General features: G+C 41.6%; 2 protein-coding genes across 13 annotated transcripts in view; both read right to left on the reverse strand.

Annotated features, from left to right (window-relative positions):
• Nucleotides 1–5569, reverse strand: part of synrg (synergin, gamma) — a 55237-nt gene extending 49668 nt beyond the window's left edge. For all 8 annotated transcript variants that reach the window (XM_042062843.1, XM_042062842.1, XM_042062841.1 and 5 more), the window contains exon 1: nt 5511–5569. In XM_042062843.1, coding sequence (XP_041918777.1) covers nt 5511–5545 — 35 coding nt within the window. In that variant the 5' untranslated portion in view covers nt 5546–5569. The remainder of the gene's footprint in view (nt 1–5510) is intronic.
• Nucleotides 5570–12696: 7127 nt separating this feature from the next.
• The window catches only part of hnf1ba (HNF1 homeobox Ba), a 19237-nt gene continuing 16933 nt past the window's right edge, over nt 12697–15000 (reverse strand). For all 5 annotated transcript variants that reach the window (XM_042064409.1, XM_042064408.1, XM_042064407.1 and 2 more), the window contains one exon: nt 12697–14921. In XM_042064409.1, the coding sequence (XP_041920343.1) occupies nt 14901–14921 (21 nt within the window). In that variant the 3' untranslated portion in view covers nt 12697–14900. The remainder of the gene's footprint in view (nt 14922–15000) is intronic.

Below are 15000 nucleotides of genomic sequence, written 5' to 3' on the forward strand. Positions count from 1 at the left end.
GTGGATGCAAACGCCAGGAAGGGATTTATGCTAAGAGGATACACAACTCGAGGAGCGACGCTGTGGTCGAGGATTCTAGAACTCACTCTCTCTCTGGAATGAAGCTGGTTGGTCTGTGGAAATCCCCTCACGCAAAATAGGGTTGGGTCCATTTTAATGTGATTCTTAATGGTTCAACTGGACGATATAAATGGAAAGGGCCTGTTGCGGGCAGTGACAGAGATGTCTAATGAGCTCTGAAGAGACTGCAGTTGTTTTATGTTCAGACAACAAACGTCAGACAGAAGATATGACACATTCCAGCACCATAGACCCCCTGTCCTACTTTACAAAGGGGCAAAGGAAGAACAATTTGAACCATAATCGCAACAGAGCTCAATGCATATTATGTGACGGAACTGAAGCACTGCACTGACAAAATAATACACTAATTAAATAATCACTGTTAGGATGGGTGAGGTCACATGGTAGGGAATCAACATGTGTGAATCATGCAAGCATTTCTGCATTCACTTCTCAATTTGTATTCCTGACGCAACTAGCTCATGACACCAACTGATGGTTAGCTTGAAACCACTACAAACAAAATGAAACCCCAACAGTCTAGTTGGCCTTTTCTTTTCAGCTTTAATGCTACGTGACTGGATGTGAGACAGTCTCCTATGTATTTCTGTGTGCCTAGGAAAAGCATTCCGACACGACGGGCTTCCATGACATCTGCAGAAGTCATTATCTGTTTTCTTTACCACTCCCCTCCCACGCGCCTCATATAATAAACAAATAAATAAATAACATGGTGGATTAAGGAAGAAGATTAGGCACTGAGCACCATCAACTGTGTCAGTGAGAGAGAGAGGGGGGGGGGGTCTCTTGTCACAGCTACTCTGAAATGTCAGACAGCTGAACCGTACACACACACACACACACACACACACACACACACACACACAGGCCCAGCAGGACACTGGGTGAGACGTCACAGGCGTGCTGATCAGAAAGGTGATGGGGCTGCGGCTGATGAGGAGAGAGAGGACGGCCCGCTGAGCTCTCTCTCTCTCTCTCTCTCTCTTTCTTTCTCTCTCTGTCTCTGTCTCTGCATGAGCACGAGTCGCGCTTGTAAACATGAGATGCCTCTCATTAAACATGCAGGCCCCTCTGCCTACCTGCCCCAAAAAGAGCCTTAATTATTTAACACGTGTGGTGTTCGTGGGGAAATATGACTCAAGTGCTCTATCTACTACTGCTGTCTGTCTCTCTGTCTCTCTCTGCGGTGTCTCTAGGAGCAACAGTTGGCTGTGGTGCTGCGCGACTTGAAGTAAAACAGGCTATGGCTACAAGTAGAACAAAGCACAATCACATCTGCTATTTATTCTCAGAAAGAGAATTCAAAATATCCTGAGGCTATTTTAAGACTTGTCCCATCGCATGGACCCATCACACCATGCAGGGCTTTGAAGTCTTCTTATGAATACAGAGGAAAATTCTGGGCTGGTGGTTTAAACTCAGATTAAACAGATTACGGTTGGTCATGTCCCAACTAGAGCAACTAGCCACCTACAGTACTTATACACACTAGGCAGGCTCATTTTGTCTGTGACAACATCCATTATTGATGCCCATGTTTACTTCCATGCCTATTTTTGATTGTCATAAATAATTATTTTCTCCTGCCATCTCTCCTTATGTAGGAAGGATAAATGTGTATGGGTGTTCAGGGTTAGCAGCAGAGGCTAGCAACATCTTATTAAGGTGCAGGAACAGTAGCAGTAGGAATGACCAGACCCTGGACCCCAGTGCCACCGCAGCCATGCCCCTGTGTAAAGGAACACCCTTGGGACAGAGTGGGTACAGGGCCTTGTTAGGGAGAAGCCATATCACACTGGCAGGGGGCGAAGAACCTGTGATAAATCCTTACAGGTCTGACGGTAGGTGCCAACAAGCACTATATAACACACACACTTCACCGTCTTCTGTTAGTAGATTGTCTTAATTTATTATTATAATACATGCATTTACCGGTATTTACTATAATTATGCATTTCCATTTTATTCATCCATATGGAGGACTGTTAATGTTCAGCACTAGATTTAGCAGGAAGGTTAAAGGTAAACTATGCAGTATTGGCAATTTCCTTACTGTTTTCTCGGGTTTCGCTTCTTTTTCACTGGCTTTGTCATGATGAATGTCTGAGAAACTCCATTGCTACCTTTTTCTAGCCGGTGCCTGGCGTGTATGTGTATTTGAATGCAGTAAAGCAATTCGTTACACTTGTTATATTTCCTGACACTGAGGCCGTCGGCCCGCCAGCCGACAGTTGCAAGGGTGGTTTTTCCGCTCACAGGCGCTAGGGGGGAAGCGAGACGGCCACCATTCAACCCGAAAAAAGTCATATAACCATTCCAATGACACTGAAGCTGTTAAATGAAGGTAAATTAAGCGAAAAAACTTGCATATTAAGCTAAAAAACCTGCATAGTGTGCCTTTAATTCCACATGCAGCTGAATACAGCAGCACAACTGCGGTTTTCCTTGATGCTAAAAACAGACTCGCTACAGTCTGTTCTCAGGCCTTGAATTCGGTGGCGGCAGAGACATCATACGAAAAGAACGGTTTAGAACAAAATGCCCTATTTAACGCATCAACATTTTCCACCTCGAAATCCCACCTCAGCTGCAACGATAGGGTTCACATTCTCTTATAGTTCTCTCTCTCTATCTCTTTCTCTCTATCTCTCACACAGTGGAAAACACTGCCCTGCCCTACCTGTCTGACAGCACTGTGGTTCCGGACCACCTGAGATCGCTCCTAAAAAAGTTGACATCAACACCGCAAGACAACAAGGTATTAAAAAGACAAGGAAAGGTGGCGTGACAGCTCTTTTCTGAGACTGGGGATAATGACTCAGCGAGGGAGAGAGAGCAGCGGTCTGTGTCTCTGTCTGTGTGCGCGTGTGTGTGTGTGTGTGTCTGTGTGTGTGTGTGTGTGTAAGATCACACAGCAGACTAAGCACCCTAGAGGCCCTGGCTTCTGAGCAGCACGGCTAGCTGTGATCTGTCACAAATAGGCCGTTGAGTCATCTGAGGATACAACCAGGAGAATTAAAGGAAGAAAATCAGGAAAACACAGAGGCTTACCATAGCGTGTTATGCACAAAAAGTTAATAACAAAAGGTGCCAGATATTACTAGCCCAATCCCTGCAGTAGGCCATTGTTGTAGTACAGAAATAACAAATAAATGAACACAAAACACAATATAAAAACCACTTAGAGAACTGAATAATACTAGTTAGAATGACAATCCTGAAAAATGTTCTGATTTGACTGTTGTAACAGGACATATGGATTGACTTGTGAGTTGTTCATACCCATTTTTTATTTTTTTTTAATCATCTGTCACTGAGTAGGCCACGTGGACCAGTGACCTGCTGGTCACCAGGGCGACAGCACTGGACATTAGGTTGATGGCAGACTGGACATACGGGCCGCTCTAATCCGTAAGATAACAGAAGGCTCTGATGTCACTGGACGAGCTGTACTACTCGTGCAGACTGCTGCTTCACACACACACACACACACACACACACACACACTGCCCTATTTCAAAAGCCTGGGCAAGAGGTTAGCATCACACAGAGAGGACCGGACCCGAGACCTCATCGTCTCCCTCTGGAAGGAGCCAATTGGCAAGGAAGTGGTTGCTTTCTAATGAAACAGAGCCAAGAACCACAATACGCCGCCTCCCGCCCATACTAAAAGCATAGCGTCGCTGCTTTGATTCATTTCATTAGGAAGACAATCCGAGGCTGCCTGCTCTTAGGCATCTCCAGAATTCCTTTCAAATGAAATGGTCCCGGTCTCAGGTGTCAGGTATCAATGTTACCTGCATCCTCCACCGACACCAGACATCCATGCATTATTCACACGGTTCAGTGGTGGCAGAGGCCCCGGCTATGAAAAAGTAATGAAGGAGGCCTTTTCATCATAGCCAGGAGATCTGGTGTGATCCCCACAGCCAGGGGCATGCAGGGCCTCACAGGCACGTCTCAGCAGTATGGCTGTGCCTCAGCTATGTATGAGATGAGCACACAAACTCAAAGAAACAGGAGAAGCAGATGGATTTAGGAGCTGGAGAAATAGAAGCACAGGATTTTTTTAAAAACTTTTTTTTCAGAAAGGCAAAGGGCACTGCAATTCTGGGCTGCTTGACTGAGTTTGACAGTACTATCAAGTGATCATATTTAGTGTAAATGCTCTCCCACATGGCCCTCGTGGAACCATATCAAATGGTTGAATCTGGCTGAGGTATCTTGCCCACTGGCAATCCCATCTGGTTGGATGCTACTGTCATCTTGTTGTATCTCTGTGCAGGGCCAGTAGGCTATACCAAAGATTCGTCTCTAGATATACATAACATTTCTGTATTTTTTCTACCTTCAATGCAATTTACATAAGGTTACTGTATTACAACGAGCACCCTAGTCTATTCACTGGCTTCACAGGTATTGCATTACATGGCAGATGTGATTGAAAGACCTGCCAGCTAATGTTAAGGTTGGTGTGGCCCCCACACTGATGATAAGACGGTATGATGGTAAGACGATCAAATTAGTTGGTGACAGCGCATATTTGACAGACTAAGACAAGGATTAAGCACGAGAACAAAATATCAACAGTAACGTTAACGCAAGCTTAAACTATTCAAGGGAGAGCCAAAAAAGCTGCCAGGCCATGATGATCTCATGATGAAACCAAACTGTCTTTGTCTGATGTGTGGAAGGATATCTAGATGACGGTAAGGTTAACTAATTAGGTAAATTGGCTAACATTACATTCAGACGTAACCCAATGTGGACACCTGTCACTGTAACGGATTAGGCTGCCTTGAGATACATCTGATGAATTTATGCCAAGAGCTGTGACATCAAATATGTAATTCCTAAACCCTCATACACATGATTGGCTAAAGAAATGCCAATGATCTGTTAATCGCAAGGGACAATGTGCAATTACATCAATAACCAAGACAGCTAGCTACGGTTAGCTACTATAATGTGATGCAAGCTATCGATAGCAGTTTGTTCGGGATGGATAACGTTACAGGTGCAATCAGGGAATCGAACGAGTCACTAACGTCAGGTTTCTTAACTAAACACGAATGACATCAATGGTGACAAATAAGAATATACGAGGTAATCCCACAACAGAAAACTAGCTAAGGTAGGCATACAAGGATTTTCGCTTTTAAATGGTAGCTAGCATTGCTAATGTAACATTATTTTAGACCAGTCAAATACTGTGGCTGGCTAGGTAGCTGGGGATGACAGCTACATTGGCTAGCTAGCAATCACCCAGCTATGCTGTGCTACGCTGTACCCAAATCTGTCATTAGCAAAGATACAATATTTAGTTGTAACACACACACGGGTTATTGTATATTCATACCGGGACGTATAGAGTCGTATAATAATCAGTAACTACAACATAAATTGATAAAAAAAAAAAATTGTACCTGCCACCTCCCCCTGATCCGGGCCGTAGCGCCATCTTAGCGAAACAAATCTATGGATGACGTCATCGACACAAACGTCACACATACTTCCGGGTCATATGTTTTGATAAGAATGACTTGTTTATTCTCCTCAAAACAATTTTATAATTCAAATCTGAACAAATGTCACGAATAGCATTCATGCATCCTACCTACCTATATATATATATATATATATATATATATATTTTTTTTTTTTTTTTTTTTTTTTTTATTGTAGTCTTTGTATCTGCTGTTATACATAGTACAACAATTGCACAAGCAGTGTGCACAATACATTATTTTTCTATATTAGCACCACAATTATTCTGAAATTGGTAAAATGCTGATACAGTCAAATGTTGAGTCACCATCATCACGCCCCTTTGATCCACTACAGTGATCCACTACAATGACAGGCATTAACCAATTTCATCCACATGATGGCGCCATTATGTTTAGTTATTCAATGCATCTCAGGTAGGCCTGTGAGCTATTGAGAGATTCTTGGTAAAGTCATGGTTTTATTAAAGCAGCATAAACACATATCCATTTGTTAAACATATGCAATTCACCTGTGTCTTTAATTCATATTTCTCTTTCTGTTATCATCAAACAAAGGCCTAAACCCAAAACACATCAGTATGCTATACTATAAATAAACATTAAGAACGTAAAAATAAAGGAAAGAACAATCCACTCCAAACTCAACAAATCCTAGTTATGCATTCGGTCCACCCCACTTTTATCAACACATGCAGTGAACTGAAAACCACTGACAACCACGGTGCATTTATTTCTGAACTGTTGAATTTACTGAAATAAAATCAAATAACTTAAGTGACAGTCTAATTTGAGTGATTAGTAAGATTAACAGCAGGCCTAATAGCCGGAGTGTTTTTCTTAGAATCACCTAACATCTTTATAAGATAATTGGGCCATTTTAGTTTTTGTGTGTCCCATATCATAAATTTCATCAGCTGCCGTGGCCCATGAGGCAGAGTTGAAAGGGACACACTATGCTTTCTTTGTGTTCTGAGTCTTGTTCTGTGAGAATTACAGCTGTATGAACACAATAATAAACTCCTGTGCCATCCATCACTGGCTCCTCTCCCATGCATAGATCACTTGCGAGGAGAACCGCATGTAAAGACCACACTGATGCTAATGATGCTGTTCATTTATACAGCGGCTGTCAGTGATTATCATTTCACTGCATGTGCTGATGGAAGTGGGGTTGGACGAATGCATGAGGAGGATTTGTTGCTTTTAGATTTATGACTGTCGAGCCTTTTTTGCTGAACTCAACATATTACCATATCATAGTTATTTCTGCCCCCTATATCAGGGAAAGTATTTAAACATTTGCCTCAGGTAAGATTTGTACATGTATATATAAGTGATTTTTTGCCCCTATATCAGAAAAAAAAAACGATTATATTAGGACCGGTACTGATGACCATCAAAAGATATCCAAAAACATAATTGAAGCCTTTATCTGACATGGAGTTACACTGCTCACACAAATGCCTTCACTCAGAGAGTTTCACAGATGTTCCAAAGTTTTGTAATGAGGTGAATCTGTGTGGGGGGGGGTTGGTTGGGCCAGATCCCTCTTCCAGCAGGCCACCAAGTGGCATGTAGAGTTGGATAAAAATTAACTCGGAAACCCACCCAGAGCTTCTCACCAATCTCCATAAATCACAGCGCCCCGGCAGCATCGGCCCCATGGTGGCACCAGCACAGTGACTGCTGCCGTCAGAAATCCCTGAGTACCATATGATCAGTCTCCCCGGCCTGAAAGCCAGAGAATGGCCGCATATCATTTGCCTCCATTTGGGAACAATGACCTCGACCCCCCCCCCCCCCCTCACTACAGAGAAAAAGAGTCTATTCTCATTCTGGTGTCTTCGCTCTTTAGCTCTCTGTAGAGTGGAAGATTGATTCTTGGTGCACCCATGTGAGTCATTTGACCTAATACCTGGTCAACTCAAAGATATTCAGTGAGCTTGTAAATCTTTGTGAGGTGTCAAGGTTTTTGTTCATGTCTATGAGGTCCGTTTGTATGGGTTGTATTTTACAAAAGTGTGTTTTATTAGTGTTCTTTTAGTGAATTCTAAATTTGATCAACAATATGTAGGATTTGTCTGTTGTCCTGTTTGGTGAAGGGGTTTTGTGAAGTGGCAACATCAGTCTCATTTTCACTTTAAATGTGGCATTTATGGCTTGTTAATTTGCATAGCCTTTTCACTGAGGACTTGCCTTACATTTTTACAGGCTGATTGATGCATTAAATAATTTGTGTCGGTGCTCAGACTTAATGATCTGATTTACTGCACTGACTTTCTGAGCAGCGTATACCTATTAGACTCCAAACCGGAGCCAAGTTGACAAAATATTTTCCTTTGAGTACACACCTCTACAGATAGTTGAAGCAAACAAACCTGTGGACAGATTTCCGGCTCTGGCAAACCACATCCTCATTAATAATAATATTATCATCATTATTCATTATAATATCATATCTTATTTGCTGTGTTTGCACACAGATGTTACACAGTTGTTACACAGATATTTTTTTTGGTTTTCTTTATAAGCCAATATCATCACAAATTATCTGTTCACTGATATACTAAGTGAATTATCTGTTCACTTATGTGTTTCCTGCTAATGCATGGCACAGTGCTACACAGAAAAGTCCCCTGGTATCAGTTTGAAACGGTGTGGCCAATTAGTCCTGGCAGAGAGCGGCCTCCTGACCCCTGACCCCTGCTGGGCAGCCCTATCCGTTAACCCTTTGGGGCTCAGCTGGAGTTGATGTAGCACCCATTCTCCCTGGCCTGCTAAACACGCAGCGGCATTCACCAGGATACTTCCATTTTCTGTCCCTTTGTGCTACCCCTCTGTCCTCTCTCGCACCGACCCCCGTACCCGACTTGCGCTTCATGTTGACCTCTGTGACCTTGTCCGGATCCCACCGCTGACCCCCCCTCCCTCCTCCTCTTGGAATGAGACCAAGCATACAGTAGGGCTGTACTTCTGTAGCCATGGACTCTACTCTATACTTTTGATCTACAGAAGTAAAAAAAGGATTAAAAAAAAAAACAGTGTCAGTTTTACACAAATGCTCTCTTATGTTCTGTTACATTACAGAACTTTCCCTCAAGTTTCCCTCCTTTTGTTTTAAGAAAACCCCTTGAATTCAGCGACATCAAATAACAATATAAGGGTTGGTCATTAACCCAAGTTTTTCTTAACCAGAATTCCCTTGGTGACAGCATGAAAGATGAGACAGTGAAAGTGGATTTGGTTAACAAAGGTTAATCACAATAAATTATTGATAACTAACATTGATGTGAAGCATCTGTTCTCATCCTTTATGGTGACTTGATTAAACCATCAGCATCTTCACACTCACTAAATGAATACATGACCATATTGGAAAAGATGGGTGAATACATGATCACATTTCAAAAGACTCATGACAACAAAAATGGTATTGAAACTGTGGTTGTTCTTTTTTTTTATTTCGGTCATATTGCAAACAGTGGTGTAATATTGTAACACCACATGACACAACACAATAAAACTTTTACAGGTCAGACATTGCCACACCATAAAAAAAACATGTTGTGGCGTAAGACAAATGAGTGTCAAATCCATCCTGAACATTTTTGAAAAAAAAAAAAAAAAACTCTTCAATCAGCCATGTCTTTCCCTCCGTTTTCAAACACAGTCTGTTCAACACAGATACTCACAAAAAAAGGTCATCACAAAAGGCTGCTGCTAAAGGCCTCTATGACCCACAGACATGTTCTGGACGAATGCGTTGTATTGTAAACTCCCCTGTGTCTCCTTAAAGGATGCTAATAAGCTGGGGTCTCTGGCTCTGAACCTTCCACTCATAGAGCCTATTTTCTTTTCAGGGGAGCTGCAGTTAAAAAAGGGCCTGCAGTAAGATCTTTAGTGGCTCCCCAGGAGCAAAATCAAAGGACTCATTGACAGACACACAGAGCGACATCATTGGATTACAAGAATTGGCCCAGCAGGATGCACTCTTTCATAGCTATGGGCAACTGTCCTTTCAGGGTGTGACTTGCCTGGGTCAAAACAGCTTGGACACAACATTGTGTGTTTGGAAAACCACATTACCACAAGCTCCCCAGGATGACAGTAAATCAGTTGATTCCCTTAGACTTCCCTGTACATGAATGTCCAGTCAGTTTGGCCATAAGGTACAATTTGCTTCAAGTACTGAATAAAAGGCTCTTATATAGAAAGCAAACAATGTCAGATTATACTGACCCATAAATAGCAAGATTAAAGAAAATGTTTCAGTGATAAGGTGTTCATACAGTCATAAAATGATGATGCAATATTGAACAGTGAACTCCTTAACATATAGGTAGACCTTTTCGGACCTCAAACTAAATAAATAGATGACGACTGTAACAGATTACAATACAAGCAGTCTTCAGAGATGAGTCAGTATTTCCATTTAGTAAAATATCGATATATCGATGATGTAGGGCATATTATAAATCAAAGTAAATTATTACCCATTTCTTTGCAGAATGTCAAATGTAATACAGTCTGCAAAATCAGATCAATGTAAATTATATGAAGCCAGTGCCAAAACACTTAAAATCACACTATACTAAGAACGATTTTTGCATTGAATTTTTACGTTCAGTGAAAGCCCTTAAAATTTAGATTTACAGCCTAACTTCGCATTTGTTGCTGTGCCAGTCACGGGTAGTGTTTATCTAAGCTAACAAAGAGGGAATCATTCAAGGGTATCTGAGGGGGACTAAGCCCATGGAAGGTTCATATTTGTATAGAGAAAAAGCCATGACTATTCACTCGTCCATACTGTGCATTTACCTTTCGTATGCATCCCTGTGAGTTTTGCCTGTTCTTAGAAAGCTGGTAACATTTAACAACACAGTATGTTCACTCAATGGAATTGCATGGAAGGCCTCGTTTTTGATGGTTGTCACCAGAAAACACAGGGAAATAATCTCTGGCACCCCATGCACAGTGGCACTCGGGTCAACGGCACCATTCTGACGCGATTCCCAAACGATTTTCCGACCACACAAGGGGGATCTTCTGATTTGATTTTGTTGTGTTCTTATGAAGTGATGTCTGGACTGTTTTCCCAGACTGGGAGGAGAGCAGCACAGGGGAGGGATGACACAGACTCCCATGTTGAAGTTTCCCTCCGGTGAACACCACACATTTCATCATGGAATTCTTCACATTTTATTCTTAAAAAAAAAAACTAAAACAAACTAATAATAATAATAAAAATTCTAATCAACTAGGATGGACAGGTGGTGTATTTTTAGTGTTTTCATTTGAAGATCTAGGCTAGTCAGTGCCAGTGTCATAAAGTAAATGACAGTGGGACACCCATGGGAATGACTTGAAGAAATACTGTTTGACATGGAGACGGTATTAGGAGCAGTATTTACAAGCAGAGGTTGTAGTATTAGAGAGTTAAAGTAGGAATAGTTGTCTGTGGTCAAGCAGAAAAAGCAATAGTTGTTGGGATTATCTTGGTCAGTGGTCATAAACCCAACACAGTTAGCAGTAGCCGGGAGTGTACCTATGTTCCCCGGGTCATATTTTCCCTGGGTCCTATGTTAGGGACCGGGGAACATAGGACCCTTTTTTTAAAACCCTAACCATAACCCTAATCCTAACCCTAACCCCGAGCAGGGAACATAGAACCCAGGGAACATAGGACCCGGAGAACATAGGGATGACCCCCAGTAGCCTAGCAGCATTTTTGTCCTAGTAACACACACCATTACAATTCACCTTTCGCTAAGCCACACCCGAAAACCGCCACAGGCCAATCGTGGCTTAGCAACCCGTCACTAGGCATTGGGGGTCTGACAAGCTTTTCTAGTTTTGCCATGTTAACCTGTGGAGACTGAAGGCCTGTGGGTCATGAAGGGCACTTATTTGGATGTGTGGTGCCCTAACCCACGTAAAGACACAGTAAAATAACATGTTACACTATAGAAACATGATATAATTGGGAACACATATTGTTCTAACTATAAAAAATGGCATATTGCATGGTGAACAGACGTTCACCAAGATGTTTAGCCCATCAGCAATCTATTTAAAATAACACCTATTTGAAGTACCATTCATGATATCTTGTCAAATATTGAAGTTGTGGAAAGTACATAGCTTAAATGTTTCTTTCGTCCCCCATGTCTGTTCCATTCATTCTGGCCAGGAGAGTCTAATAAAACAAAACGCACATTCTACTTCTGCTTAAATAACTCATGAACGGTTTTGTTCAGCGATGAAATTCCAACTGTATTTGACAGAGGACAGATGTAGGTTGCTAGTGATAAAATATTAGCTTTCAGTGAGGTACGATGTCTTTGTAAATTACATTTCATTGAAAAGTCCCGGTTCTCCCCCATGTAATAGACGTGCAGGGTGCTAAAGCTTGTCAGGCATAGCAACAGTAACTAAGGAGGGCGGGACTTAGCGAAGGGTGAATTGGTTGTAGGCCTAGGCTCAGAAGACATTTGAACTGCAAATGCTAATGCAGCCTTTGGACTGTAGCCTATTTTTTGTAGTTTAGCCTTTGTAGTGCATTTATGGACAAACCATGGCAATACGTAGTCTTCTTTTGAAATGTTTGAATCACACTTCCTGTTCAAATAAGGTGTGTTATGAAAGTGCAGGTACTTTAGAACTTGTTCTCTTATCAGGCGGTGATACAAGTCCCCATAAAGATCCATAAACAGACAAATGGGCTCGCTGCTTCAAGGGCTGCGGGGAATTGCATTGTACATTGTTCCAACCACCTGAAAACACACACACACACACACACACACACACACACACACACACACACACACACACATACATTGACAATGTGACACATAGTGTACTCTTAGGATCTTGGTCCATCAGATAACTTATACAAACAGTGCTTGTCACACTTGGGAAAGGTTGGGGGGTTAAATCTGATCAATGGGCACACATTCCTAACACCCATGTCATAAAAGACCTCCACAGTGTGACATGAAATCAAATCAGTTGTGAATGCCAAAGGCTTGGAAAAACCAAAGGCTTGGCACCAATCTCTTCTGTCAGATTAGGAAAAAGTTTCTTTAAGAAGGACAACAACATGTCATTTTGGAAAACAACATCTTTACTTGAAATATCAAGTTATTTGTGTACAAGTATAAATAATGATTTTAAAAGATTAATTTTCATATTTATACAAAAATAATACAACAGGAATCACATCTTTTTGTGGTTTTAGTACAAACTGTGAGCTGTAACCAGTAAGTCCCTGGCAGTGGGTTGGTCCGCAGCGGATACGACAAAATATCATCACAAAAAAAAATATATCAACAGTGACCTTTAGAAACTGTCTTTACATTGGTGCTAGGGAATGTAGAGCAACATTTTGAAGAAACCTTTCTACAAATCACAGACAATGCATCTTCAATTCAATATCAACTGTAGATAACCATTTTAGAATAAAGAATTGAAAATCATTTTAAATTGAGTCATGGCAGATCCATTCAGGCTTGTTACACAGTGAGGTTTTCTTTGTGTCTGGGGTTGAACAAGCGTCTAAGTAATACTGTTTGCTCTAGAGTCAGATATAACTGATTTGGGTACACTCCCTTTTCAACGTCCAAGGAATTCTGGTGTATTACCACATACTATTATTGGGAACTAGAAAATATGACCTTCACTAAAATTACCATTCCAATGCCAGATACTCTGATAATATTACTAACATGCTGAAAAATGACCATGGACTTAAACAAATGATTCCATGATCAAACAAACAGAAATCCTTCCAACTGATTGGTCCGCTGGTGCTGAGGGGACAATACAGTATTCACCATGATGGCTCCAATGAAACTGTGTTGTAAGGCAAAAGTTATGCCTCTAGTGAAATTTCAATGATAGAGGTATACGTCATAACCAGCATTAATTGTTTGAGATATGTGTGTTCAGCCCAGTATCCTTTCCTGGACATACAAAAAATGTGCTACAAAAGTCTTCTGAAGCAATTAGATCTACATTCATGCAAGCTGACCATTTGGGTTACTCTAACAAAGACTCTTCAACCCAGAGTCAATTTTGTCCTTCTTACTCTTGGACGCCATGTCCATCTTCACAAAGTTTCCTATTTCTTCATAATCAGAATCAGTACTGATTTTTTTTCATCACATTGTTGGGAAGGATCTGCTTGGACATTCATCCTCCATATTCTTCAAAACTCAACTGATTGCAGTACCATTGATTGCAAAGTCCTTCCATAGTGTGGTGATAAGATTGTCATAAACGAAAACAAAAATCACAGTTCATGCACAGAACAAAACTCGGTAAAGCAAAAATACATACCAATTACACACTGCATATTCTCACCTTTCCACATAGTCTTCCAAACTGTCAAATATTTACATGCCACACACACAGCAAAACGTATCTCCTTCATATCTACAGATGACTGTACACTGCATAGAAAGCACGGTGTCCCTTTTCCACGTTGCTTGGAAGACTTAACCTGCAGGAAAGGCTGTGCTAAAAAAAATTGTCAGTGTGCGATTAACTCACTCTAACTCATATAGGTAAAGCTCGGGATAACTGATTGTCATACAATATGGGTGCATGCGTACAGCGTAGAGTGAATGCTTCATGGCAATAATAATAAAATAAAAATAAAAAAAACGAAAGACTTCAAAGATATTTCATGATAGCAGAGCAGTACAGCAGAATCTAGGCTACCATACAATTCAGTTCACATGGGACTCAACAGCGCCCCTGTTGGCGGTTTGATTTCTGTGCTACGAGCACGTGATCAGAGTGCACGGTGTCAATTTAAAGAATGTTTCAAACAGTGTTGACCACCAGTCTGGTTATGCATGCGCCACACCTTCTGTGTGTTTGTTCGTCACGTTTGCTAGGATCACTTGCACATCTGTTTTTCTTCCACCCCCAGGGAACATTACTCAACTGTGACAACGAATACTGTTGCTTGAGAAGAACTTATATAGGCTGAAGGGTTAAGGTTGATCCAAGTTGATCGTCCAGCAGAGAAGAATCCAGTCTGCTTCTTTCCCGTGCATTGGCTTGAAGGACTGGAGACACAGTGCACTTCTCTTGCTTCTCTCTCTCTCTCTCTCTCTCTCTGTTCTCTCTTTTTCTTCTCTTCCCTCGTTCCTCTGCCCCGGCTGCAAGTCCTGATTTATTGACTGACTCATCAGCCGGTGAGCAGTTGCCAGTTATTAGGAGTTGCCACGGATACGGTGGCGCATGGGTGGAAAAATGTGGCCTCAGTTGCTAGGCTCCGATGAAGTCAGGTGTGCTCGTTCACCAGGCTTGCAGGGGACACTGCGAAATGAAAACAGAAACAAGGAGAGAAAGACAGAGAGAGAGAGAGAGATGGATAAATGAGGATATCTGATTAGAT

The sequence above is a fragment of the Alosa sapidissima genome, chromosome 15, assembly GCF_018492685.1.
Source record: "Alosa sapidissima isolate fAloSap1 chromosome 15, fAloSap1.pri, whole genome shotgun sequence".
Taxonomy (NCBI): Eukaryota; Metazoa; Chordata; class Actinopteri; order Clupeiformes; family Clupeidae; genus Alosa; species Alosa sapidissima.